Genomic DNA, 26333 nt, shown 5'->3' with positions numbered 1-26333 from the left:
CGAGTCGTTCACAAACATGCGAACATAAATGACCAATGATGGTTAAAACTTCAAAGTATCGTGCGAATCTTGGCCGCTTGATGGTAATAATGTTTAAACCAAGAAATTGAGTGTTTAACATTTAAAAGTCAAAATGTATGTCATATGTTGTATTTTCTCTCAAAAGAATGTCCATGTCCATAAATGCCGGTTGCTTATTTTACGTAACTTTTTGTTTTCGCCAATCATATGACTCATGTTAATATGTTAAATTTGAAGTTTTAACTGGCAACTATAAAAAATCATCATGAAATAATGCATGACGATTTCTTTGAAATATGAACCACAATTCCCTCGACAAAATTGCTAAAATACAAACTTATTTCCCAATTAATTACATACCCTAAAAACAAGACAAATTAAGGGAGTGTATTCAATTGATAATTTGAAAGACTTTAATAGATTTATAAATTCATGGATTTTTATGAAGTTTAATTTTGTAGAGATTTCATATAAAATTTTGATTCAATTTCCTTGAAATCTCATAGGAATATGTGAGATTCGTGGATGCTTAAAATATACTACGAAATCTCTCCAATTCCTCTAATTCCTCAACTTTCTCAAATTTTTTAAAATCAATTTCTAATTGAATACACATGGAATGTTATAAATTTATTTAAAATCCTAATTGAATACACCTGGATTTTTAATTATTTTAATAAACTATCTTAAAATTCTAATTGAATACACATTGAATTTTAGAAAATCACTTAAAATTCTGATTGAATACCTTTAAATTCATTAAAAGAATTAAAATTCTTCAAAATCTAAATTGAAGGTAAACAAAATAAAATATCTAAAGTGGAATATACACTGTACAAATTTCTATATATTTTCACTCCGCATCTCATATTTTCCATATTTACAATATTTACACCTATCAAAAAAATCGAAAGCAAATGAACGACACCTCTAAAATTGCGTACAAATAGTTACCTGTGCCAGCAGAAATTAACCAGGCCAAGGTATCCCATCTCTGTAAAACTGTAAACAGTAAGAGCCAGCTTTCTCACTCCTCCTCCATATATTTGCTTCTTTCTTCGTCCCACAACCATTTCCCCATACTTTCTCTCTCTAAAACCCAGTTGTTCTTACTATTTTTTCTTACGCTTTATCATTGTGCCGATCATTCCCACTTCTCCTCCTACCCTGACCCTTTCATCGTCTCTCAACGAGAAGCTCTCTGATACCGGAGAATTTCTGGGTTTGGGTGTACAGGAGAGATTTTCTGCAGTCCGGGGCAATTTCATAAATACCCAATTCCCCGGGGACGTCCACAGTCCAAATTAGAACTTGTGCAGGGGGTTTTGGGTAAAAGTGAGAAAAAAAATGCAGAAAACGAGTCCGACTGGGCTGGACAAGCTCAAAGCTTCCAACTTGTTCGCATTCCCGGAAAAAATCGGCTACTACTTGGCCCTCTGCCTGCGCGTGGGCCTCCTCCTATGCCTCCTGGCGTCGATTTCACTCGCGCTCTTCTCCGCCTTCTACACCAAGTCACACTGGTTCCCCATGCCGGACTTCACCCGGACCCGAACCGACTTCATAGCTCCGGGACCGGGACCCGGACCCCAACCAGAACCCGAACCCAAACCAGAACCCACCAACACCTCCCACATTCTCTTCGGCATCGGCGCCTCCCTCACGACTTGGCACGACCGGAGCCGGTCAGGGGAACTCTGGTGGGACCCCAACACAACCCGCGGTTTCGTATGGCTCGATGCGAAACCCAAAAACGAAACGGACTTCTCCGGTTCGATTCCGTACCGGGTGTCGGAGGACTGGACCCGCTTCAGGTACTCGAGTTCGCAATCGGCGGTTCGTATCGCGCGGATTGTGTACGAGAGCTTTAAAGTCGGGCTGCCCAACGTGCGGTGGTTCGTGATGGGGGACGACGACACGGTGTTTTTCACCGAGAACCTGGTTTCGGTGCTGGCGAGGTACGACCACGACCGGATGTACTACATTGGCGGGAACTCGGAGAGCGTGGAGCAGGACGTGATGCACGCGTACGACATGGCGTTTGGCGGCGGCGGGTTCGCGATCAGCTACCCCCTCGCGGCGCGGCTGGTCGAAATGATGGACGGCTGTCTGGAGAGGTACTACAATTTCTACGGCTCCGATCAACGGGTGTGGGCCTGCGTCAGCGAGATGGGTGTGCCGCTCACTAAACACGCTGGGTTCCACCAGGTACGTCGATACTTTTCTTGCTTTGTTTTTTGGTTACACGTGGCGGCGTTTGGTTGTTTTACTTAGCAGCCAGGGGAAAGGGGTGGCGGAATACGGAGGCGGTGGGTCAACAGTTTTTGGTTTTGTTCGTGACGCATTTTTAACGGCAAATGTGGGCGGGTCATTGGGTTCGCGCCACGTGTGTGGAGTAGAGGACGGGTTTTTGAAATTTGTGTTGGAGGACCAAATGGTGAGCTGCCACCTTACCTCGTCAATCATACTACAAAATGGTTTTAATTAATTGACTCAAGAGTCAAATTTTTGGAAAATTCAAATCAGAAAATTTGAAATGATTAGAACTAAAGTTTATTGGTGAAGTGATAATTCTCTCTGTATTTAGAAAGACTAAAACCCTACTTAAAAGTTTTCAAAAAAAACAAAAACAAAAACCCTACGTTAAAAAATCTTCATGTAGCTCATTCGTATAAAAAATCTTGGTCCCGTCCTTATTTAGACAGGATTGACTCGGAATTGAAAACAAATTTAGTAGTCTTATTCTTATACAAATGTGACAAAAGTATGTGCAAAACGCACTAGGTTTAGAACGATGTGGATTCTCTTATTGTTCCTAAACTATATTATTGTTTATATTAAGGTCCTAAATTATATTATTGTTTACTTTAAGGTCCTAAACTATATTATTGTTTATTTTAAGGTCCTAAAGTATAATATTATTATCATGACACGTGGCAAAGCATGCCTGCAATGCGATGTTACTGTTGGTAGGTTTTATAGTTACTCTGTACGAATAATATTTGATTTTAAAGAGAAGAGATCCATCTCTTCCACCAAGATTACCAGATCAAGTGATCCAAATCTTTGAAATTTTATCCAACGGTTAAAAATTATTATAACTTTTAAAATGTCAAAACATATAGGATGTTTGATGAAATTTTAATGGTCCGAATCACTTGATCAAATCTCCTTGATGAAAGAGATCCGGACGTTTTTAAAAGCTGCATGCATGTGTTTGGATTGTCGACGTCGTGTCTCATAGCAAAAAGTTGAATACGTGTCCTTGAATTTACATTTTTTTTTCTTCACAGGATTACTTTAATGAACATTCTGTTTAATTTATTGTGACAAAGATTAGCGTTGGTGGCCTAAATCTCTCTCCTCTGTCTTTAAGCAAGCAATTGCCTTTGATAGACATGGAATACGCATCGTTTACTACACCTGTTTTTGTGGCGTTTATGGCGCCATGGAATTGGAAAAAGTTGGTAGCTATGCTCCCACCCGCCAGGTGTAAAGAATTCCACTCCACACTTTTGGTGTAAGAGTGAGGACATTTCATAGTTTCATACACCGATATCTTAAATCAATCTTGTACCATCGCACTAACACGTGAAAAAGTAAAAATTTATGTAGATTTGAAATAAAGATAATCGTATATTTTATATGTGTAAGTTTGTCTCATAAAACACTGATCGTAACAATAAGTTAATTGTTCGTACATGTGATACTGACTTTGTCAAAATGTTTTGGAGGTTTCTTTGGTGGCTCCGGTGACAATACCGGGTCATCTTTGTCCTTGTGTACTGCCCACTTAAATTTTTCCAACCATTTACGCAAGATAGTTGGTGGGTGAGTTTTTGATAAGGCTGTAGTAGCTTTCACCATATAATTGTATGGTCGAAATTAAGGTTGTTAGGTTTTAAGAAACCCATCTTGTATGGGATGTATAATCTATTTTGAAATACGGTTATTTGGTCTAGTAATACTCGGTCACAATACATTGTTCCGTCAATATTTTGTCATTGTTGACTATAGAATATGAATGTGACCCGTTTGGTTTATTGTAATTTTTCCATTTTTCAGTTCGATATCAGAGGGGACCCCTATGGTGTCTTAGCAGCGCACCCATTGGCACCACTAGTGTCACTTCACCATCTGGACTCCATGAAACCCATGTTCCCAGACCAGACCCATTTAGACTCACTCAAATCCCTTCTTCGTGCATACCGGGTCGACCCGGGCCGGATCCTACAACAGAGCTTTTGCTACGATCACCGGCGTAAATGGTCAATGTCCATTTCATGGGGCTATACCATTCAGCTTTACCCGTCATTGATCGGAGCTATGGATCTTCAGATGCCATTGCAGACGTTCAAGACATGGCGGAGCTGGAGTAATGGACCTTTCACGTTCAATACCCGACCCGTGAGTTCCGACCCGTGTCAGCAGCCCATCATTTACTTCTTGGAGCAGGTTGCTGTCGGCAAGAGTGGGATTGTGACTATTTACAAGAGGTTTGTGGCCAATGAGGGGAACCAATGTAAGCAAAAAGAGTATGCCCATGCAATGGCAGTGCAGAGGATTGAAGTCTCCTCAGAGAAGATGGACCCTCACTATTGGACAAAGGTAACCCTAGCTCTTTTCACAATGATAGTATTCCTTTTTCATACGTATGGGTCCTACATATGTGTTGAGTGTTACACAAGGAAAGCTTCCATGCATTAGGACGTCATTGTGACAGTATCACAAGTCAATTACGTATATTGTGTTTTAGTACGATGTGATTAGCTTATAATACTGGCCTAATCGTGTAACGCATTGGATTAGTGCATGTCTTTTGAGCTTAATTTCGTGATTAGTGGCCTAATTAAAGGTTGTGTTTTTTTTGTAGGAAGAGGCTCCACGAAGAGAGTGCTGTGAGATTAAGAACCGAGGAAGCATAAAGAATGGAGGCATGGGGCTTAGGATTAGGGCATGCAAACCCAAGGAGTCAATTACTATGTAGATGTTTAGGAAATTATGCAATGCTGCACTATAGAGGCCACTTTTTTGGTTTGGGGGGCCCCCCCGGGGGGCCCTTATTAGCATACTACTCATATAGATCCATTCAGCCGGTCCACTTATGTAACAAATCAAGCAATAATACGAAGGCTTAGATTAGTTCACACATATAACGCAAAATTATTGCGTAGTAATAAAATGCAGTCACTTGATATACTTAGTCTACTTGTGCTTAATGATGATGAACGACAAATCTGATATATCCAACAGACTCGTGATTTGCACAATAATTAGTCGACGACTTCGTGTCATTTTTCTTTGTCCTTGTACGTGTGAGTGATGTGTCAATTTTTCAAAGTTTAACGGGGGTGGCTTTTTAGTTTCAGTGGTGGTAGAGGAAGCACTAGGCTCATATCAACAAGGGTTAAAATTGCACTTGCAACTTGACCAATTGTAGCAAGACACACACCAAATGGCCTGAAAGCAGCCGCACTAGCAAATGAAGAAGGGTACGATAAATCCACAACTTTCCCATCCACTCCAAAACTCATTGCATTTGTCTACTCAAAGGGTGAAAATAAGGAGAAAAAATTGAAAAAGAAAGGTTGAAAGCATATTTGGTGGTTTTGAAAGGTCTACGGACAAAGCAACAAAAGGAGGGAAAGGTAAAGGAAAAAAAGGCAGTGGAGCTATTATGATTGAGGGAAAAGTTTACAATTTGTAATGATAGGAGGTTGATTAAGTGCTAATGGGGAATTAATATATTGAAAGCAAAACAGACTGGAATCGATCAAACGTTGTGGATCAGTTGAATATCATCACTACACCAAGCATTGGGTTAACATGTTTAATGTGGTTTGCTATTTGATAATCTCTCAGTGGAGCTAATCTATTTGGATAAAAGTGATGAGTTAAGACGCAAAAGCATAATATGATGATCTCACTGAACAAAATAAGTGATAAATTAAGACGTAATACCTGGTGAAAGCTGAGGCCAATAATGGTTTACTTGTCCATGGGGAGAAACAATGAACAGATAAGAGTTCAGCGGACTGCTCACCTAAGCCTCCGACAATGGTCATTAACACAAAACCGAAATTTCAGTGAATGTAATAGGCAATACCAGGTAAAAGGTACAGAAAAAGAAAAGATAAAAGTGTTTATTTTAGATCGTAGCTGGTTGGAAATAGTTGTGTGTGTTTATGTATACATCTGAACAAATGGAAGGCACAATTACTTACATACCATACAATAGTTACTTCACATTTAGTAACAAGCTCCATTCATGAAAATTGCAGCTTCTGCAAATCCAAATTTTCTCTTTAAAATGTAATCCTATATTTTATCAATGATCTATTAATTGCAAAGCAAGTTTTCGCGTGTTGGATTCACCCTGTTAACAAAATAGTGGCTTTACTGTAAAACTGAGCAGATTTGTGAAGATAAATGCATAGATATAAAGTAATCTTTTATTCTTACCGATCAGCAACTTTGCAAAGATATTCACGTTGATCTTCTCTCAAAGGCACATCTGTGAAATCCGTCGACACAGAAGGCAAATTATCCAAAATCGATTAAGTTCACTGGATTGTAAGTAACACCGCCTAGAAAATATTCACTCTATGCTTGGTTCACCCCCAACGAAATGGAAACATTCCATTATCTTCTTTTTTTCCACGGAAACTGGCCAAAGAAAACTGAAGCTACTCTGGAGACTGGAGAGAGAACTAGACAGTACACCAAGAAGAAAAACTCATATTTTTTTTTTGTTTTCTAATTTTCTATCTTCACTGTAGTATTAAACTAGTTCGCATAGATTGGAGTCAACCTAGTGATGAAATCTCCTAGCGGCAAGTGTTAAGTCAAGCTATAAACAATGTTAGCATTAAGCAAATTTCCACATACCTACACCCATGATATTTGACCTTTTGAAAGATGTGTTGCCAGTGGCATCTGCACCTTCCAAGTTAGCGTTGCTCATATTTGCCTGCAGAAGTGGTACATGTGTGAGTGAGAAGTTAGGACTGAGAAACACTATGATAAAAATTTCTTCATTTTTTTGCTTGAACATCAACTGTTACTACCAATGAATCCCAGACAGGATTCTCTCATCCTTCAGCTTATTATTCCACGTCGTAATCCCATAACTCTCCGAAATGGGAGCTTCAGACGCATTGTCGACACATATTAGTATATTACTGAAAATTCCAGTCTATCACTCTCTCTGCAATTTTCACCATTTAGTAATTTACCAACGAAACTGACAGCGGAGCATCTAAATTAGGGTTCTTATGAATCAAAATGTAAACTAAATGTTCCATCAAACTTCACCTTTGTCACATTGGCCAAGGAAGAGTCCAGAGCTCTTAGATCTGCATCAGAAAGATCAGCCCCTGGAGAGAGAATATCATAGTAAATAAAACAACGAATTCAAGCCAATGCATATAAAAAGTTCCTTCTTCCTTGTCCTTCCTAAACATTTGAAATACGCACCAATGTCATTCGAAGATTACAGCATTTGTGATAATAAATTGTTGAAAACATATGTACCTGTTAAATCGGCATCAAAGAAGCTAGCACCTAATAACTTGGCGCCTTTGAAATTCGCTTGCCTCAACGTCGACTGCGACAAAATCAACACACACAAATTCAAAATCTTCGAATGCAATAAACATCAAACACTTAACATTTCACAAAATCGATTGATTTTGGACAGTTTTGAAGTCTTGCTTGATCAAGGTATTGCCGCTAAAGCCCTTGCCAGTGAGGTCCTGGCCCCTAGCCACCTCCTAACCGTATGGACCTCCACCCTTTCATCAACAACGAGACGGTATTTAAGTACATTGATTTATTTTCCGTCACTTTCTCGGGAACCAAACAGATTATTAGCATTCAGGATTGAAGCCTTAGCTTAAAGGCGAGTGCAGGATCGGCTACGAACACAGCAGCGGAGAGCAGATCAGGCTCGCCTTGCAAACGGACTCTCCCAGCGACAATGTAGAGCTTCCAGCAGCTTCGAGGCGATTTTTTACTACCTGCGAAAGAAATTTGAAAACTGAGAAATCATCAGAGCGAATTGGCTGACGTACGCGAGGTGTGCGCAGCGCGCAATATGCTGAAATGAATAAGAGAAAGGGGACGAAGGGCGGAGGGAAGGAGACGAGGTGCTCAGTGTACCTGGGGCGCAGGATAGCCGGCGGAGAGAGGGAGGTGTTGGCGGGAAGGGTGAGGTTTGTTGGGGAGAGAGGGAGGGTTTTGGTGGGAGCTCGGAAGAGCACGTGGAGACGTTGAGAAGCGCCATTTGCGAATTTTCAGTCGGAATTTTTATTCCCTTGCTTTTGTGTCAGCGGATAACGGTGAGATCTGAATTTGGATAGGAGGCAGATTCTCTTCCCTCCCCCTTTCACTTTCCGTCCCTCCTGTTTTGTGCGATGAAATTAAATCACGTTAATATTATATATATATTTTTTATAAAAATAATAAAATAAAAGTAGATAGTAATATAAAATGTTAACGTGACTAATCCTTACCGCACAAACAAGAGACACGAAAAATGGGAGGCAGAGAGAATCTGCCTTCAATATTATGGGGCCGGGGGTTCTGCAAACTTGCTCACACCTATCAGTGAGATCCCCATATCCTACGATTTGAATTTTGAAATATAGTTTTTATCTATTAATATACAACGACACAATGATTGAGTTATTAGGTATTGACTTGCCAATTAGGTACGTTGAATGTAAACATCATATTAAGAGCAACTCCACCCATGGAACCCTCATCTTGACAATCCACTATTGAATCCACCATATTGAATAATAACCGTCTTTAATGAATAGTAATTGCTATTAATGAACAGTAATTACCATTTGCATCTCTATCCTTAGAGCCCTCCCTCTGGCAATAGGCAATAAAATATTAGTTTTTTTTGTTTGTTTAAATAATACAAAATAAAATTATTTGTAATTTCGGATAAGATTTTTTAAATCGTTCTCGTTGCGCCACGTGTCATTTTATAAAAAAAAAACAATTATTTAGCGATAGAGTTCGATAAGATTTTTATCCAATATCATCGTGCCACGTGTCGTTATCTTTTGAGAATCTTTTATGATAGATTTTGATTAGATTTTGAACTCGTTCAAAATTGCGCCACGTGTCATTATCCGAAAAAAGATAATTATTGGAGATCGATTTTGATAAGATTTTTATCCAATACGATCGTGCCACGTGTCATTATCTTTTCAGAATCTTTGAGGATAGATTTCGATCAAATTTTTAACGAATGATGGCATGCCATGTGGCCTCATCTACAATCCGATCCTTTCTGAATCGTCTATATAATCCACCATCCATCCTCACAAATCTCACACCAATTTTCTTAACATCTCTATCTCATTATTCATAGTTTCTGCTTCTTCTTCACCATCCATCCTTACAATGTCTTCTTCTTCATCAAGGATGAAGTGGGAAATCGATCAGTAAGAGGAAGAATTGTTTAACCAATCTGAAAGAATGTTCAACCTTTAGATAGCCGAAAATGAGATGGAAGAGGATTTTTTCCATTTTTTTAAAAAAAAAATTCAAATAATTAATCTCTGCCATTGGATTTTAAAAATTTTGAATTCCAACACTTCAGATTGTGCCACGTGTCACAACAGTAACTTTTATTAATTTTAAAACTATTTTTTCTTTATTTATAAAGCATATTAATATCGACCATTGATCTCAGATCGAACGGTTGATATTAAATAAGATTTTTTTTATTTTTTTACCGTTGAGATCCAACGATCCAAATTAAGGAGCCGTTGAAATCGAACGAACCGTGGGAAGTCACGTGGCTTCCCAATGGTAACTGAGACCACTGCAAAAGTGGACTGCTTTTCTGAAAAGCTGTCGGGCGGCGTGCCCCCACGTGCGAGTGGGGTGCACGCGCCTGACAGAAAAAAAAAAAAAAAGGTTTGGAGCTCGGGCTCACGGGCTATCAAAAGTTGACAAGCCTTTTACTCGGGCCTTCTCACCAGCTCGGGCTTTTCAAGGTTGGAGTTGATTCATAGGGCCTCGGGCCCTTTCCTCTCCCCTGGGCAACTCTCATGGCTGGAGCTGCTCTAATAAGTGGAAATGAATATCATATCGTAATAACAAATCTTATTTGCACACTTGTTAAAGATACTCATTTATATTCATTTTTTTTATATATTTGAATAAGCAAATTTTGTGATAACACGTATTTTGTCTTAGTTGTATGGTGAGTGCGGTTATGTTTGGATCGATTTTAGTATTGCAAAATTACAACTCAACCAATTAACGTTAAGTGGTGCAATACAGTTTAGTTTAAGCTAAACGAAAAGAGAAGCCAAATAAAACCTCGTACTTATAATCTTATGAAGTGAAAGTCATCAACCTAAGAATGTTAACTATTTTTAAGCACATATAAGGTCAATATTGCATATGTTATTCCACCAAGTAACAAAGTACAAATCCTATATTATATTAAAGGTTCATGTCAATGTGTTAAATGAAACATAATAGTAAATAGTGACATATACTATTTTTGATACATATGATATTATTTACAACAAGAATATAAATCAGACAAACCTCCCAATGATCTAGATATATATTTATAATAATTTGACGAGAATCGAGTTTAAGACATGACTTACCGCTACGTAAATACTGATCGGCATCAAAATGTTATTATTATTAAAACACAAAAATAAAACACGGTGGTGGACTCATCTTCTTTTCCTTGTTTACTGGCAGTGTACTTTCTTCTTCTTCATTTCATTTGTTTCTTCCCCTAGATCCTTGGCCGGACTCCTCGCTCTTCCATTTTTCCAAGCAAGGTAAATTCTTCTCTCTCACGTAACTTCACTCGCATGGAATCTTCTTGGCATATCAATTTTTTATTTTTTATTTATTTTTCTGATATTAATGGATCGCACGGTCCGCCGGATCTGTTACCAGAGAAGCGGAGCGGTCGAACCCGAAGCTTGCAGTTGGGCTTGAACCGGAGGGGGAGAGGAAGGAACCGGATTGGGAGGTGTCAGGCTTGGGATCGCAGGCGAGGTTGAAGGCAGGACTGCTTGGTAAGTAGCCAAACGAAAATTTGGAATTTGAGTTGTTAGTCTCGGACAAATCAGATGCTTGGAGCACATTTGGCGTCCGAAGTTCGGATTCGGCTTTTGAAGGGCCAATGTCGAGATCAATGGAACCAAACAGAGCCAATTTTGGTTTACTTTTTCTTGGGGCGAGCTGTTTAGTGTTGTTTTAGGTTTTAAGTTGTTTAGAATCAAATCTTTAGTTTTCGAATGGAAATTGACTGCGTAATTCTCCGTTGCGTGAAAGCTTAATTTTGTTCAACTCTTAAGTTGGAATTTATGTATGAAGTTTAACCTATGTTTTTATTAGTGAAGGTAGTGTAGGTTTTTTGTGTCATTTATAGTGTGTTTAGATGGTATGTGTACTTGTAAAGACATTTAAACTACAGAGCGAGACGGGAAGTTATGGTTGTTGAAAATTAGTAGGAGTGGTTATGGGAGTCTAAATGTCTGCATATGATTTGATTACGAATGTCTTGAATTATGCCTCTCGATTAATTGTTATACATCAGTTAGCTTACTTGGTATGTTGAATTTCAGTTAGGTATGCGTTGCCTATGCTTCTTTGCCTTCTCTATATAGAAGCTGGTAAATACAGCTAGAACTTGGGTTCTGTTCAAAAGAATATTGTTCAGAGATGGGGCGTCTAAAGCTGCAAACTGGCATCAAGGCAATTGAGGAAGAACCCGAGGACTGTGAGGCAGCCAATTCAAATAAAGCTACGTTGGCATGCATCATCAATTCAGAAATAGGTTCGGTATTAGCGGTTATGAGGAGGAATGTAAGATGGGGCAGTCGTTATATATCCGGTGATGATCAGCTGGAACACTCTTTAATCCAGTCTTTAAAGGCATTGCGCAAGCAAATTTTTTCATGGCAGCATCAGTGGCATACCATTAATCCTGTTGTGTATCTCCAGCCATTTTTGGATGTGATTAGATCTGATGAAACTGGTGCACCAATCACTGGTGCTGCTTTGTCATCTGTTTATAATATCTTAACACTTGATGTGATTGATCAAAATTCCGTAAATGTTGAAGATGCCATGAACTTGTTAGTTGATGCCATCACTAGTTGTCGATTTGAGGTCACCGATCCTGCATCAGAGGAAGTGGTACTGATGAAGATACTACAGGTTCTTCTGGCTTGCATGAAGAGTAAAGCATCTGTTATGTTGAGTAACCAGCATGTTTGCACTATAGTGAATACGTGCTTTCGTATCGTTCATCAAGCAGGAACAAAAGGCGAGTTGTTGCAACGAATAGCTCGCCACACAATGCATGAACTTGTTAGATGTATTTTCTCACACCTTCCTGATGTTCACGACACTGAACGTGCACTGTTAAATGGAAGTACTACAAGAAAACAAGAGGTACTGTGACTATCAAAGTTTACATGCATTAGGTCTTAGCCTAGATGTGATCTGTTGATTATGTAGTGTAAACTTATTAGTTGATACACAAGCGTCCAATGTCAAGAACTTGTTTGTGAATATGTGATGGTTTTTTCTTGTGCAGATTGCTGGGCTAAATAATGAGTATGCTTTTGGGAGTAGACAATTGGAGAATGGCAATTTGAGTTCTGGGTATGATGGTCAACCATTATCCACAAGTCCTCCCTCAAATGCTTCTTCAGGCCTGGTAGCACCTGGGATTGATGAAAGTGTACTCACGGTTTCTACTGAGAAGGAGGCTGTTCAATATGATTTGCATATCATGACTGAGCCATATGGGGTACCCTGCATGGTGGAAATATTTCACTTTCTGTGCTCTTTGTTAAATGTTTCTGAGCATATGGGGGTGGGACCCAGATCTAGTACCATAACATTTGATGAAGATGTGCCTCTTTTTGCCTTGGTTATGATTAATTCAGCTATAGAGTTGGGTGGATCCCACATTCAGAATCATCCCAAGTTATTGAGTTTAGTTCAGGATGAATTGTTTCGAAATCTTATGCAGTTTGGTTTGTCAACGAGTCCACTTATTCTTTCAATGGTATGCAGCATTGTTCTTAATTTATACCACCATTTGCGCACTGAACTTAAACTACAGCTTGAGGCCTTCTTTTCTTGTGTGATTTTGAGGCTTGCACAAAGTAAATATGGAGCTTCTTATCAGCAGCAGGAGGTTGCTATGGAGGTTCTTGTTGACTTCTGCAGGCAGAAAAAATTCATGGTGGAGATGTACGCTAACTTAGATTGTGACATAACATGCAGCAATGTCTTTGAAGAACTTGCTAATCTGTTGTCAAAGAGTGCATTCCCTGTCAATTGCCCTTTGTCTTCAATTCACATTCTTGCTTTGGATGGCCTTATTGCTGTTATTCAAGGAATGGCCGAAAGGGTGGGGAATGGATCAGTTTCTGCACATACGCCAGTGAATCTTGAAGAGTATACTCCATTCTGGATGGTGAAGTGTGACAACTACAGTGATCCTAGTAATTGGGTTCCATTTGTTCGCCGGAGGAAGTACATAAAGAGAAGGTTAATGATTGGAGCTGATCATTTTAACCGTGACCCAAAGAAAGGACTGGAGTTCCTCCAAGGAACATATCTGTTGCCTGACAAACTTGATCCACAAAGTGTGGCCTGCTTTTTCAGGTACACTGCTGGGTTGGACAAGAATCTAGTTGGGGATTTCTTGGGAAATCATGACGAGTTTTGTGTTCAGGTTCTTCATAAATTTGCCGGTACCTTTGATTTCGCAGATATGAACTTGGATACTGCACTCCGACTGTTTTTGGAGACATTTCGATTGCCTGGAGAATCACAAAAGATACAAAGGGTGCTTGAAGCATTCTCAGAGAGATATTATGAGCAATCACCACTAATTCTAGCTAACAAGGATGCTGCGCTTTTGCTGTCATATTCACTCATAATGCTCAACACAGATCAACACAATGTTCAGGTAAAGAAGAAAATGACGGAGGAGGATTTCATTCGGAATAATCGGCACATCAATGGAGGCAGTGATCTTCCTCGAGAATTTCTGACAGAGCTTTACCACTCAATATGCAAGAATGAGATCCGAACAACTCCAGAACAAGGTGCTGGTTATCCTGAAATGACCCCAAGCCGGTGGATTGATTTAATGCACAAATCTAAGAAGAACGCTCCATTTATCATGTCTGATTCCAGAGCCTACCTAGACCACGATATGTTTGCTATAATGTCGGGCCCTACAATTGCTGCTATCTCTGTGGTATTTGATCATGCAGAACATGAAGAGATTTACCAAACTTGCATAGATGGATTTTTAGCCGTTGCAAAGATATCAGCATGCCATCATCTTGAAGATGTCCTGGATGATCTGGTTGTATCTCTCTGTAAGTTTACCACCCTTTTAAACCCATCATCTGTTGAGGAGCCTGTGCTAGCCTTTGGTGATGACACAAAAGCAAGAATGGCAACTGTGACTGTATTTACAATTGCCAATAGGTATGGTGATTACATTCGCACAGGTTGGAGAAATATTCTGGACTGCATCTTAAGATTACACAAGCTTGGCCTTCTTCCAGCTCGTGTGGCCAGTGATGCAGCCGATGAGTCGGAGTTTTCAGCTGACACAGGGCCTGGGAAGCCTATAACAAATTCTCTCTCTTCTGTTCATGTATCTTCCATAGGTACTCCTAGGAGATCCTCTGGATTGATGGGTCGGTTTAGTCAGCTCTTATCTCTTGAGACAGAGGAGCCAAGATCGCAGCCTACTGAACAACAACTTGCTGCTCATCAACGCACCCTTCAGACAATTCAAAAGTGCCATATTGACAGCATATTTACCGAGAGCAAGTTTCTGCAGGCTGAATCCCTCTTACAGCTTGCACGCGCACTGAATTGGGCTGCAGGACGACCCCAGAAAGGGAATAGCTCTCCTGAGGACGAGGATACTGCAGTTTTCTGTTTGGAGTTGCTGATTGCTATTACCCTAAATAATAGGGATAGGATTGATCTTCTTTGGCAGGGAGTGTATGAGCACATATCCAACATTGTTCAGTCAACTGTGATGCCTTGTGCTCTGGTAGAGAAGGCTGTTTTTGGACTTCTTCGGATTTGCCAGCGGCTGCTTCCCTATAAAGAGAACCTTGCTGATGATCTCTTGAAGTCCCTGCAGCTTGTCTTGAAGCTTGATGCTCGGGTTGCTGATGCTTACTGTGAGCAAATTACACAGGAAGTCAGTCGCCTTGTGAAAGCAAATGCCTCTCACATCAGATCCCATGGGGGGTGGCGCACAATTACATCCTTACTCTCTATCACAGCCCGGCACCCTGAAGCTTCTGAGTCTGGGTTTGACGCACTGTTCTTCATTATGTCAGAAGGAACCCACTTGTTGCCGACCAACTATGCTCTCTGTGTTGATGCTTCGAGGCAGTTTGCAGAATCTCGCGTTGGGCAGGCAGAACGATCTGTTTGTGCACTTGATCTTATAGCAGGTTCTGTTGATTGTTTAGCAAGGTGGGCCCGTGAGGCTAAGCAAGCTGTGAACGAGGATGAAGCGGTGAAAATGTCTCTGGATATTGGGGAAATGTGGTTCCGACTTGTTCAGGCACTAAGAAAAGTTTGTTTGGACCAGAGAGAAGATGTCAGGAATCATGCTTTGTCTTTGTTGCAGAAGTGCTTGACTGGAGTGGATGGGATCCCTCTTCCACATGGTGTGTGGTTACAGTGCTTTGATGTGGTGATTTTCACAATGCTTGACGACTTGCTTGAAATTGCACAGGGACACTCCCAAAAGGACTACCGCAACATGGAAGGCACACTTATCCTTGCCATGAAGCTCTTGTCCAAGGTGTTCTTACAGCTACTTCCTGGCCTATCACAGTTAACAACCTTCTGCAAACTATGGTTGGGTGTTCTCAGTCGAATGGAAAAGTATATGAAGGTGAAAGTTAGAGGGAAAAAAAGTGAGAAGCTTCAGGACCAAGTACCCGAGCTACTTAAGAATACCTTGCTTGTGATGAATTTAAAGGGAGTGCTCGTGCAAAGGAGCGCTCTAGGAGGAGATAGCTTGTGGGAACTGACATGGCTACATGTCAATAACATTGCGCCATCCTTGCAATCTGAGGTTTTCCCTGATCAAGGTTCAGAACAGTCCGCGACTAAGCTGGGTGAAAACGGAGGTCTAGTTTCTGAAGAAAAGGGTAATGTACTTCCAACTGAAATGGCCTCGACAGAAGTTTCTGGCACTGCAGGTTAGCATGTTGTATGGTTGTTTGCAACTAGAACTGGTCCTGTTCGTGCATGTTAATAAGCACGCATGATCCCGGATTCTGAATAGTTATTTTAGGAGGCATCTTGTTGTGAAATCTTTATCTTGCAGAAACTGGCAGAAGACATCTTTGATTGTTTTCTGTAGAGCTGCTAGATGTGGATTATTACAGAGGGTGCTGCTATACATACTGGTTGTTTGAAAAACCAAGCGGATTGGTCGTTTCTTTGTACTCATCTTCATCTTCCTTCAACCGGTGTCCTCAACTTCGCCTCCGGATACTTCTGTTGCAGTGTATTCCCTGTCTAAAGCTAGCATGTGTGTTTGGCCTCCTAGGCGGTTGCTAGTGAATCCTTCTATATTTTGTACTGCCTTGTTCATCAATGTACAGAACTCGACGATTGCTGCTTCTAACTAGAATTTGTACTCGGCATCTAATCGTGCCATGTTTGACATAGTTTGGAGTTCTTGCATCGCAAATTGCCGACGTTTTGTTGCGAAAGTTGGTATTTGCTGATGCATTGTTGAGCCTTGTGTAAGAGGAGCATCCGATTACAGGTTCATGTGGTGTAATATAGTCTTCCCCCATCATGTTTGTCATTTAACCTTTCATCTTCTTCTTGTTCTCCCCCTCCATCCACTTTTGGACCTTAATGTAATCAATTTTGAATTAAACTTTTGATGCTTTCAGAATCAGGCGATGTTCGAATCTAATTTAAACTACGAGGAGATGGATTCATACTTGAGTGTAAAAGGCGAGCACACTGCTGTACATAACTTGGTTTCCGTAATTCCTTGTAGACTTCTTGAATCTTAGCAAATATTTTAGGGAATTTTAACGAAAAGCTCTCGGTACCGTTTACGTTAACGAAAAATCATATTTTTACGCTAAAAAGTTAATCCTTGTACTATTCACTTCACCCTTTATTTTGTCCTTATCGTTAAAACTCAAAATTTTCAAACATTTTTCATTAGTTTTCCTAATATTTTATCTGTTTTTTACCCAATATACAACAAAGAAAACAATTTTTTAACCAAGAAAAATCAAAGCAAAAACTTGATAGTTTAAGAGCTTTTGTCCTTTGATAAAATATCTTTGAAATAACTAAAAGTTTGTTTGGAAGTGCTTTTAAAATGATTAAAAACACTTTAAAAAAAAGTTATTGGATTTCAAAAGCACTTGAAAATTGAAATGCTTCATGGAAGAAGCACAGAACATCGTGCCATCCTTGCCATCTAAGGTTCTCTGTGATCAAGGTTTAGAGCAGTCTAAAACTAAGCTGTGTGAAAACGGTGGTCTAATTTCTAATGAAAAGACTGATGTTTCTTTTAGAAAGCACTTCAACGTGTTTTACAAGAATTTACTTACGTTTTTACTAAAGATTGATGCTCAAAATATTTCCACCAAAAATACTTTCAATCATTTTAAAAGTATTCACAAAAACTCTTCCAATCATTGATGCCATCTCTCTTTGTTAGTCACCTTTTGAGTTTGTAGAGCAATATTTTTTTATTTTTTATTTTTTGATTTAAACGAAAATACTATTTTGATGGGAATCAAGAAAAATGAAAGAAATCAGACGGTCCACATTTGAAGAGTGTCTATATTCTGGAAGATCTCGTTTTTATGCCCCCCAAAAAAGAACGGAACGTATTTGTTTACAGTTCAACAGCCGATCTGGTACCAAAAGTGGGTTGGTGAACGGGTCGAACCAGAAGTTGACAATTAGGGCCGGCAACCGCCGCGAAACCGGATTTCAGAGGCTTCCGGCATGAGATCGCCGTCGACCTCGAAGGGAGGAGAACTATCGGGTAAGTACCCAACTCAAATTCCCCTTTTTCTCACCCAAATCTGTGGATTCGACATTGGAAGCGCCGCGCCAATGACAAGATCAATACGAATCTCCACCTTCTCTTCCCCCTCTCTTTCTCTCCCGTTTCTTTGTGAGCTGATTAGCATTTAATTTAGTTTAAAGCTTTCTAATCAGAATCAAATCTTGGGTTTTTAGAATCGAAATTCTCGAATAATTCAAGGCTGTGCGAAGCTTCATTTTTTCATTGTAGGATTCCATTGAATCTTAATTTTTGTTGTTATTGTTGTAATTTGTTTTCAATTGTTGGTTGAGATTATGCATGAATCATACTTTTCTTGTCATTTCTTTTAAATTTTGTGTTATGCAAATAAATATACTGTATTCCAAGTTATGGGTGTGGAATTGGGTAGACTGGCAATGAGTGTGGGTCGTGGGAGTGGTTGTTCGAATTTGGGACTAATAGCTGTGAACTTATGGCCAGTTTCTTTGTCTGCTTATGATATGATTGGGGGAGTTTTAAATGTGGCTTCTTGATTTCTGGTTCTTCAGCTTATTTGATGTGTTGAATTTCTACTAGGTATGCTTTAGTAGCTTCGTAGACCGTGAAGGTATGCAATACCTTTAGACTTGTTTGCTTCTGTGCGTTGAAGTTGGTAAATACCGAAAGAACTTGGGTTCTGTTGAAAGATGGGGCGTCTGAAGCTGCAAAGTGGAATCCAGGCAATTGGGGAAGAACCTGGGGAATGTGATGCAACGTATCCTAATCATGCTACTTTAGCATGCATCATTAATTCGGAAATAGGCACTGTATTAGCGGTTATGAGGAGGAATGTGAGATGGGGAGGACGCTATATGTCTGGCGATGATCAGCTGGAACACCCTCTAATCCAGTCTTTGAAGGCACTGCGCAAGCAAATCTTTTCATGGAAGCACCATATGCATTCCGTCAATCCTTCTGAATATCTCCAGCCATTTCTGGATGTGATTAGGTCGGATGAAACTGGTGCACCAATTACTGGTGTGGCGTTGTCTTCTGTTTACAATATCTTAACACTTGATGTAATTGATCAAAATTCCTTAAATGTTGAAGATGCCATGCACTTATTAGTTGATGCGATCACTGGCTGCCGATTTGAGGTGACTGATCCTGCATCAGAAGAAGTGGTATTGATGAAGATACTGCAGGTTCTTCTAGCTTGCATGAAGAGTAAAGCATCTATTATATTGACCAATCAGCATGTTTGCACTATAGTGAACACATGTTTCCGTATTGTCCATCAAGCGGGAACAAAAGGTGAGTTGTTGCAGCGTATAGCTCGCCACACAATGCATGAACTTGTTAGATGTATTTTCTCACACCTTCCAGATGTTCAACCTGCTGAACGTGCATTGCCAAATGGAAGCAGTACCATCAATGGAGAGGTACTACTAATATCAAAATTGACGAGTATTATTCGGTCTTAGCATAGAGGTGGTCTGTTAATTCTCGAGAGTGAAACAATAAGTTGTACTTGCGGATGTCCAGTCTTAAATACTCTTCTTATTCACGAATTTTTGCTGTTGTGCAGATTGCAGGGAAAAATAATGAGCATGCTTCTGGAAGTAGACAATTGGAGAATGGCAACATGATTTCTGAGTTTGATAATCAGCTATTATCTACAAATCCTGCTTTGAACACTTCCTCAGGTCTTGTAGAATCTGGGATGGATGAAAAGACAGCTGGTGCTTCTAGTGGGAAGGAGGCTGGTCAATATGACGTGCAACTCATGGCTGAGCCATTTGGGGTTCCCTGCATGGTGGAAATATTTAACTTCCTGTGCTCTTTATTAAATGTGGTTGAGCATATAGGAATGGGTCCCAGGTCTAATACCATAGCTTTTGATGAAGATGTACCCCTTTTTGCATTGGGTTTGGTTAATTGTGCTATAGAGTTAAGTGGGTCCTCCATTCGGCATCACCCCAAGTTATTAAGTTTGGTTCAGGATGAATTGTTTCAAAATCTGATGCAGTTTGGCCTGTCAACAAGTCCACTTATTCTTTCAATGGTATGCAGCATTGTCCTCAATCTGTATCACCATCTCCGCACTGAACTTAAGCTACAGCTTGAGGCTTTCTTTTCATGTGTGATATTGAGGCTTGTGCAAAGCAGGTATGGGGCTTCTTATCAGCAGCAGGAGGTTGCCATGGAGGCCGTTGTGGACTTCTGCCGGCAGAAAACTTTCATGGTGGAGATGTACGCGAACTTGGATTGCGACATAACATGCAATAATGTCTTTGAAGAGCTTGCTAATCTGTTGTCAAAGAGTGCATTCCCTGTTAGTTTGCCTTTGTCTTCAATTCACATTCTTGCTTTGGATGGTCTTATTGCTATTATTCAGGGAATGGCAGAGAGGGCAGGGAATGGCTCAGTTAGTGCTGTTCAGGCTCCCCCCACGAATCTTGATGAGTATACTCCATTTTGGCTGATGAAATGTGACAACTACAGTGATCCGAATCATTGGGTTCCATTTGTTCGCCGAAGAAAGCACATAAAGAGAAGGCTGATGATTGGAGCCGATCATTTTAACCATGACCCAAAGAAAGGGCTGGAGTTCCTCCAAGGAACCCATCTCTTGCCTGACAAACTTGATCCTGAAAGTGTGGCCTGTTTTTTCAGGTACACTGCTGGGTTGGACAAGAATCTTGTTGGGGATTTCCTGGGAAACCATGATGAGTTTTGCATTCAGGTTCTTAATAAATTCGCTGGTACCTTTGATTTTCAAGACATGCATTTGGATACTGCACTGCGACTGTTTCTGGAGACGTTTCGATTGCCTGGAGAATCACAAAAGATACAAAGGGTGCTTGAAGCATTCTCAGAGAGATATTATGAGCAATCACCACAAATTCTTGCTAACAAGGATGCTGCTCTCCTGTTATCATATTCAATCATAATGCTCAACACTGACCAGCACAATGTTCAGGTGAAGAAGAAGATGACAGAGGAGGATTTCATTCGGAATAATAGACACATCAATGGAGGTGATGATTTACCTCGAGAATTCCTTTCAGAGCTTTACCACTCAATATGCAAGAATGAGATCCGCACAACTCCAGAACAAGGTGCTGGTTATCCTGAAATGAACCCAAGCCGTTGGATTGATTTAATACACAAATCGAAGAAGAGTGCTCCATTCATTGTATCAGATACCAGAGCCTACCTTGACCAGGATATGTTTGCTATAATGTCAGGCCCCACAATTGCTGCCATTTCTGTGGTATTTGATCATGCAGAACATGAAGAGATTTACCAAACATGCATTGATGGATTTTTATCTGTTGCAAAGATTGCAGCGTGCTACCATCTTGAAGATGTGCTCGACGATCTGGTTGTGTCTCTTTGTAAGTTTACAACCCTTTTAAACCCATCATCTTATGAGGAACCTGTTATAGCCTTTGGTGATGACCCAAAAGCTAGAATGTCAACTGTGACAGTTTTCACGTTTGCCAATACATATGGTGATTACATTCGCACAGGCTGGAGAAATGTTCTCGAATGTATCTTAAGATTACACAAACTTGGTCTTCTGTCGGCATTTGTGGCCAGTGAAGCAGCTGGTGATTCAGAGTCTTCTGCTGACACAGGTCATGGCAAGCCCATAACCAATTCTCTATCATCTGTTCCTATGCCTCCTGTGAGTACTCCTAGGAAATCCTCTGGATTTATGGGCCGGTTTAGTCAGCTCCTATCTCTTGACACAGAGGAGCCGAGATCACAGCCTACTGAAGAAGAACTTGCTGCTCATCAGCGCACCCTTCAGACAATTCAAAAGTGCCACATTGATGGCATATTTTCAGAGAGCAAGTTTCTGCAGGCTGAATCCCTGTTACAGCTTGCACAGGCACTGATCTGGGCTGGAGGACGACCCCAGAAAGGAAGCAGCTCACCTGAGGATGAAGATACTGCAGTTTTTTGCTTGGAGTTGCTGATAGCTATTACCCTAAATAATAGGGATAGGATTATGCTTCTTTGGCAGATTGTGTATGAGCACATATCGAACATTGTTCAGTCTACTGTGATGCCTTGTGCCCTGGTAGAGAAGGCTGTTTTTGGACTTATTCAGATTTGCCAGCGGCTGCTTCCTTATAAAGAGGACCTTGCTGATGAACTCTTGCGATCATTGCAACTTGTTTTAAAGCTTGATGCTCGGGTTGCTGATGCGTACTGTGAGCAAATTACGCAGGAAGTTGGTCGCCTTGTGAAAGCAAATGCCTCTCACATAAGATCACCATTGGGGTGGCGCATAGTTACATCACTACTCTCCATTACTGCTCGGCACCTAGAAGCTTCAGAGGCTGGATTCGATGCACTGTTCTTCATTATGTCTGAAGGAACTCACTTGTTGCCTGCCAATTATGTTCTATGTGTTGATGCGTCAAGGCAGTTTGCTGAGTCTCGTGTTGGAGAGGTGGAGCGATCTGTGTGCGCACTGGATCTTATGGCAGGTTCTATTGATTGTCTAGCAAGGTGGGCCTGCGACGCTAAGCAATCTATGAATGAGGAAGTAGCTCTGAAAATGTCTCAGGATATTGGGCAAATGTGGTTGCGGCTTGTTCAGGGGTTGAGAAAAGTTTGTTTGGACCAGAGAGAAGAGGTTAGGAATCATGCGTTGTCCATCTTACGGAGGTGTTTGACTGGAGTGGATGGGATTCCTCTTCCACATGGTCTATGGTTACAGTGCTTTGACATGGTGATCTTCACAATGCTTGATGACTTGCTTGAAATTGCACAGGGACACTCCCCAAAGGAATACCGCAACATGGAAGGCACGCTTATCCTAGCCTTGAAGCTCCTGTCCAAAGTTTTTCTGGAGCTACTACCCGAGCTATCACAGCTAACAAACTTCAGCAAACTATGGCTGGGTGTTCTCAATCGAATGGAAAATTATATGAAGGTGAAAGTTGGAGGGAGAAAATGTGAGAAGCTACGGGACCAAGTGCCGGAGCTACTTAAGAACACCTTACTTGTAATGATTTTAAGGGGAGTTCTTGTGGAGAAAAGTGACGGAGGAGATGATAGCTTGTGGGAGTTGACGTGGCTACATGTAAATAAAATTGCTCCATTATTGCAGTCTGAAATTTCCCGTGATCCAATTTTAGAGCAGTCAGATACTAAGCAGCAGGGTGAATCAGGGCGAGTTTCTGATGTGACGGGCACTTTAATTCCAACTGAAACAGCTGCTGCTGAAGGTTCCAGCAGTGGAGGCTAAAATGCTGGATAGTCTTTGCAACTGGATCTGGTTTTTTAAGGCATATTAGTAAGCACACATGGTCGCGACCATTGAGTAGTACAGAGGGAGGTGGTCTTGTTCTGGCAGGCGACCTCTTAATTTTGGCCGTATAGCTGCAAGATGCGGGATTTAGCACAGTGGGAACTGCTATATCTGGTGGTCGGGAAACCCAAGCAGATCGAACTTTATCTTAGTAATCATCTTCAACTTTCTTGATATACTATCTTCATCTTTACCTCCTCCATCTATAACTTTGTTGTCTAAAGATATCATATATGTCTTGTTTTGTAGTAGGGTACCTATGCCCTTGTTTTAACTCCCCACACCCTAATTTTTTGTTGCGTCGAGAAAATCCGGAAGGGAATGATTCATTTCTTGCCAAAGAGAAAGGTGAAATATTTTTGTTTGATTTGTCGAACAATGTACAGAACTTGATTGCTAGTTTAACTAGTACTTTTACTTGGGCGTGGTACCGTTCTTTGTGCTTGTGTTTGACATTGATATGTTCTGTTTGATGAACTGCAAGTTCGTGACATCGTCGGGATTTTGTAATGGATTTCTGAGAGACTATTGTGTTTACCAGAGGATCTGTTTTTGTAGGCAAAATTCTTACCTGATTTCCGCTGGTGATTTCACCTTGCTCATATTTTTCGATTTTATGTTTGAAGGACTAATTGCACATTTGCCTTCCAAACATGAAGGGTTGTTCCGTTTTTTAACCCCGATTTTTGTTTTTTCTCCCAAGTTGGCCTCTAAAATATTGAAATTTGTAGAATATGTTGGAACGTAAAATTGGGAAGTAGTAAATTCTGGTCTTCAAACTGTCGTATAGGTCAACAAATTTGTATTAGAAGAGATATTTACACTATGTTTGGATAAGGGAAATAAACTTGAAATTTGGATAAAAGTCAGAATTTATAAATTGACATGCACCAATTTCCTTATTTGGATTCATAAATATAGGAATTTGGAATTTCCGCGTGGAAAAAAAACTTGAAATTTGGAACCTCAAATTCCCAAATTTAAATTTTATGTAAATCTGTGTCATTTCTCAATTTATATGATCGAGAGCTTAAAAATAACAAATTCTGTAATTAATTTCATTGTTCTTTTATGTTAACAAACAAGAAAATTCATAAATTATAGAAAATAAAATCCCGTCAATTTAATTTTCATCATTTTAAAATTCCTGAGTAATTTTAAACTTCATCAAACATAATGTTAAAGAATTTGTCGGAAATGCTCGTAATATCGTTTTAAAACTAGGTTTTTTCGTAAGAGGGAGGAGTATAAACAACCATGGATAACTGAGCTTGTTCGGCAGCTGCATTTTCTCACCCTTCTCCATCCACTTAATTAGCTGACGCAGCGACTCCATGCACACAAGGCTTGAAAGTTTGATTGCTTTTTTACAAGCTTAATAGTAGATCGAATTGTTGGGAATTTAAGGGTTTGAGAAAATGACCTTTTGTTTTGTATGGAGTAATAAGTAGGTTTTGCGGGATATTAAAATCGTAACAATTTATGTTTTATATTAGCTTGACTTTGTTGCTATCTGTTAAATTGATGATGTAATAATATAACGATTTCGGATTTCAATTTTGAGTTGACATAGAAGTTACCTTTACACTACGTTGATGAAAGTCATCACGAAACATTAATTTTTATCCAATTGATGTTTCGTATCCCTAAACGACAATTAGATGCAAAGTTTGATCATAATGGCGCAAATGTAGTTTATAAACAAGTCAAACATTTCACACTCGTCACCGTAACGGGAGAATTAGACAGTCAAATAGACAAGAAAAAAAATTCCAACTAGTGCAATTTTGAAATCTCATGAGCAAATAAAAAATTCATGATACTAAAAGATGGGTTATTTTGAAAGATGAGAATTATCTTTCCTCCTAATTTCTCTCTTCTTTTCTTTTCTTTTATTTGAACGGTTACGATTAAATCATTTTAATTTCTTATATTGATTTTTTTTATAAAGATAAAGACAAAAAGTAAAATGTGAAAGTAGGGAAATTGAGACGGAAAGAGAAGGAAGATAATCTTATCACGTTAGGTTGGTACGAGTAAAAATGCTTTAGTAGGCCAGAGAGAGGGTAAAGGGGTATATACTAGAAGATGGTAAAAACTTGTGACAGTGCCAGAGGCCAAAGACTGTCCGCAGTTTCTTGCTAGGCTTAACATTGGCAGAGCAAACATAAATCAAGATTATTTTAATTTTTTTTTAAACTGAATATAAATAGTACTTGATAAAACTAACCGCACGATATACTATAAACGGATACGGTTTAAGAATTCCTGGGATTTTCACAAAAAAAAATCTAAAAAGAATCCAAATTCATTTAAAATTTAGGTAAGATGATTTAACAAAATAATTTAACGGTTAGTTAGTCCGACCATTTAATATTAATAATATATTCATGTTGCAGTCCTATTAGATTAGGAATGTGATTGTGTAAATCCTAGTATATCTTGGAATATCTCTTATATTCCTATTAGGAGTAGATTACCTATTAAATGTTGTAATCCTAAAGGGTAAGGAATTAACATTCCCTACTACTATAAATAAAGGCACAATGGGGTGGAATAGAACACACCCACAATTACACATATCTCTCTTCTTCTCTCTACTATTGCCGCACCTTGCCTCTCTCTCTGGCCTCCATAATTGTTCAGTAAATTATGCCTACAACACGTTATCAGCATGCTTTTGACGTTGTGCTAAAGAAAATTTATTCTTCAATCAAGGAAATATTACGTTTTAATCATTCTTTTTGTGATTAATTTATTGTTTTGAATTGATCTACATGCTATTGATTCAATTTAATTTTTCTTTATTGAACGTGATACAACGCATTGGAGATGTAATTCCGGCTTTCCGAGAAGGAACTTCTACAAATTCAAAGACTTTTATTATTTTCTGACAATCAT

The 26333-nt window shown here is 39.7% G+C and overlaps 3 protein-coding genes and 1 long non-coding RNA gene across 5 annotated transcripts; 3 read left to right on the top strand and 1 right to left on the bottom strand.

The window, feature by feature from the left end:
• Positions 1-854: 854 nt before the first annotated feature.
• Positions 855-5221, top strand: LOC103406357 (uncharacterized). Its single transcript, XM_008345350.4, has 3 exons — positions 855-2226; positions 4084-4626; positions 4892-5221. Exons 1-3 carry the CDS (start codon positions 1369-1371, stop codon positions 5003-5005), a joined length of 1515 nt encoding a protein of 504 aa, XP_008343572.2. The 5' UTR covers positions 855-1368; the 3' UTR covers positions 5006-5221.
• A 918-nt stretch (positions 5222-6139) lies between these two features.
• On the bottom strand, positions 6140-8392 carry LOC108171382 (uncharacterized). The gene is made up of 7 exons (XR_011583077.1): positions 8179-8392; positions 7732-8036; positions 7552-7624; positions 7333-7394; positions 6907-6988; positions 6481-6728; positions 6140-6394 (listed from the first exon to the last, which is right to left on the bottom strand). It is a non-coding gene; the product is annotated as an uncharacterized lncRNA (long non-coding RNA).
• A 2308-nt stretch (positions 8393-10700) lies between these two features.
• On the top strand, positions 10701-16999 carry LOC103435338 (ARF guanine-nucleotide exchange factor GNOM-like). Of its 2 annotated transcripts, none has more exons than XM_070819089.1 (5): positions 10701-10847; positions 10969-11090; positions 11647-12474; positions 12620-16289; positions 16418-16999. In XM_070819089.1, the coding sequence occupies exons 3-5, from the start codon at positions 11740-11742 to the stop codon at positions 16438-16440; spliced, it is 4428 nt and encodes a 1475-aa protein (XP_070675190.1). In that variant the 5' UTR covers positions 10701-10847; positions 10969-11090; positions 11647-11739; the 3' UTR covers positions 16441-16999. The 2 variants fall into 2 exon arrangements, with proteins under 2 accessions (XP_070675190.1, XP_028957286.2); XM_029101453.2 differs by having other exon boundaries at positions 11643-12474.
• Positions 17000-17910: 911 nt separating this feature from the next.
• On the top strand, positions 17911-23969 carry LOC103435347 (ARF guanine-nucleotide exchange factor GNOM-like). The gene is made up of 3 exons (XM_008373738.4): positions 17911-18118; positions 18698-19542; positions 19689-23969. The coding sequence occupies exons 2-3, from the start codon at positions 18808-18810 to the stop codon at positions 23367-23369; spliced, it is 4416 nt and encodes a 1471-aa protein (XP_008371960.3). The 5' UTR covers positions 17911-18118; positions 18698-18807; the 3' UTR covers positions 23370-23969.
• Positions 23970-26333: the final 2364 nt, after the last annotated feature.

The sequence above is a fragment of the Malus domestica genome, chromosome 01 (assembly GCF_042453785.1).
Source record: "Malus domestica chromosome 01, GDT2T_hap1".
Classification (NCBI taxonomy): Eukaryota; Viridiplantae; Streptophyta; class Magnoliopsida; order Rosales; family Rosaceae; genus Malus; species Malus domestica.
The sequence above is the reverse complement of the archived record's forward strand: the minus strand, read 5'-3'. Positions and strand labels throughout refer to the sequence as shown.

Bases quoted from the DNA above. Each gene is read 5' to 3' on its own strand.
- LOC103406357 (XM_008345350.4), top strand. From the start codon at position 1,369: ATGCAGAAAACGAGTCCGACTGGGCTGGACAAGCTCAAAGCTTCCAAC. The intron at 2,227-4,083 runs GTACGTCGATAC...TCCATTTTTCAG, and splicing joins AACACGCTGGGTTCCACCAG to TTCGATATCAGAGGGGACCC. The intron at 4,627-4,891 runs GTAACCCTAGCT...TTTTTTTTGTAG, and splicing joins ACCCTCACTATTGGACAAAG to GAAGAGGCTCCACGAAGAGA.
- LOC103435338 (XM_070819089.1), top strand. From the start codon at position 11,740: ATGGGGCGTCTAAAGCTGCAAACTGGCATCAAGGCAATTGAGGAAGAA. The intron at 12,475-12,619 runs GTACTGTGACTA...TTTCTTGTGCAG, and splicing joins GTACTACAAGAAAACAAGAG to ATTGCTGGGCTAAATAATGA. The intron at 16,290-16,417 runs GTTAGCATGTTG...TTTATCTTGCAG, and splicing joins AGAAGTTTCTGGCACTGCAG to AAACTGGCAGAAGACATCTT.
- LOC103435347 (XM_008373738.4), top strand. From the start codon at position 18,808: ATGGGGCGTCTGAAGCTGCAAAGTGGAATCCAGGCAATTGGGGAAGAA. The intron at 19,543-19,688 runs GTACTACTAATA...GCTGTTGTGCAG, and splicing joins GCAGTACCATCAATGGAGAG to ATTGCAGGGAAAAATAATGA.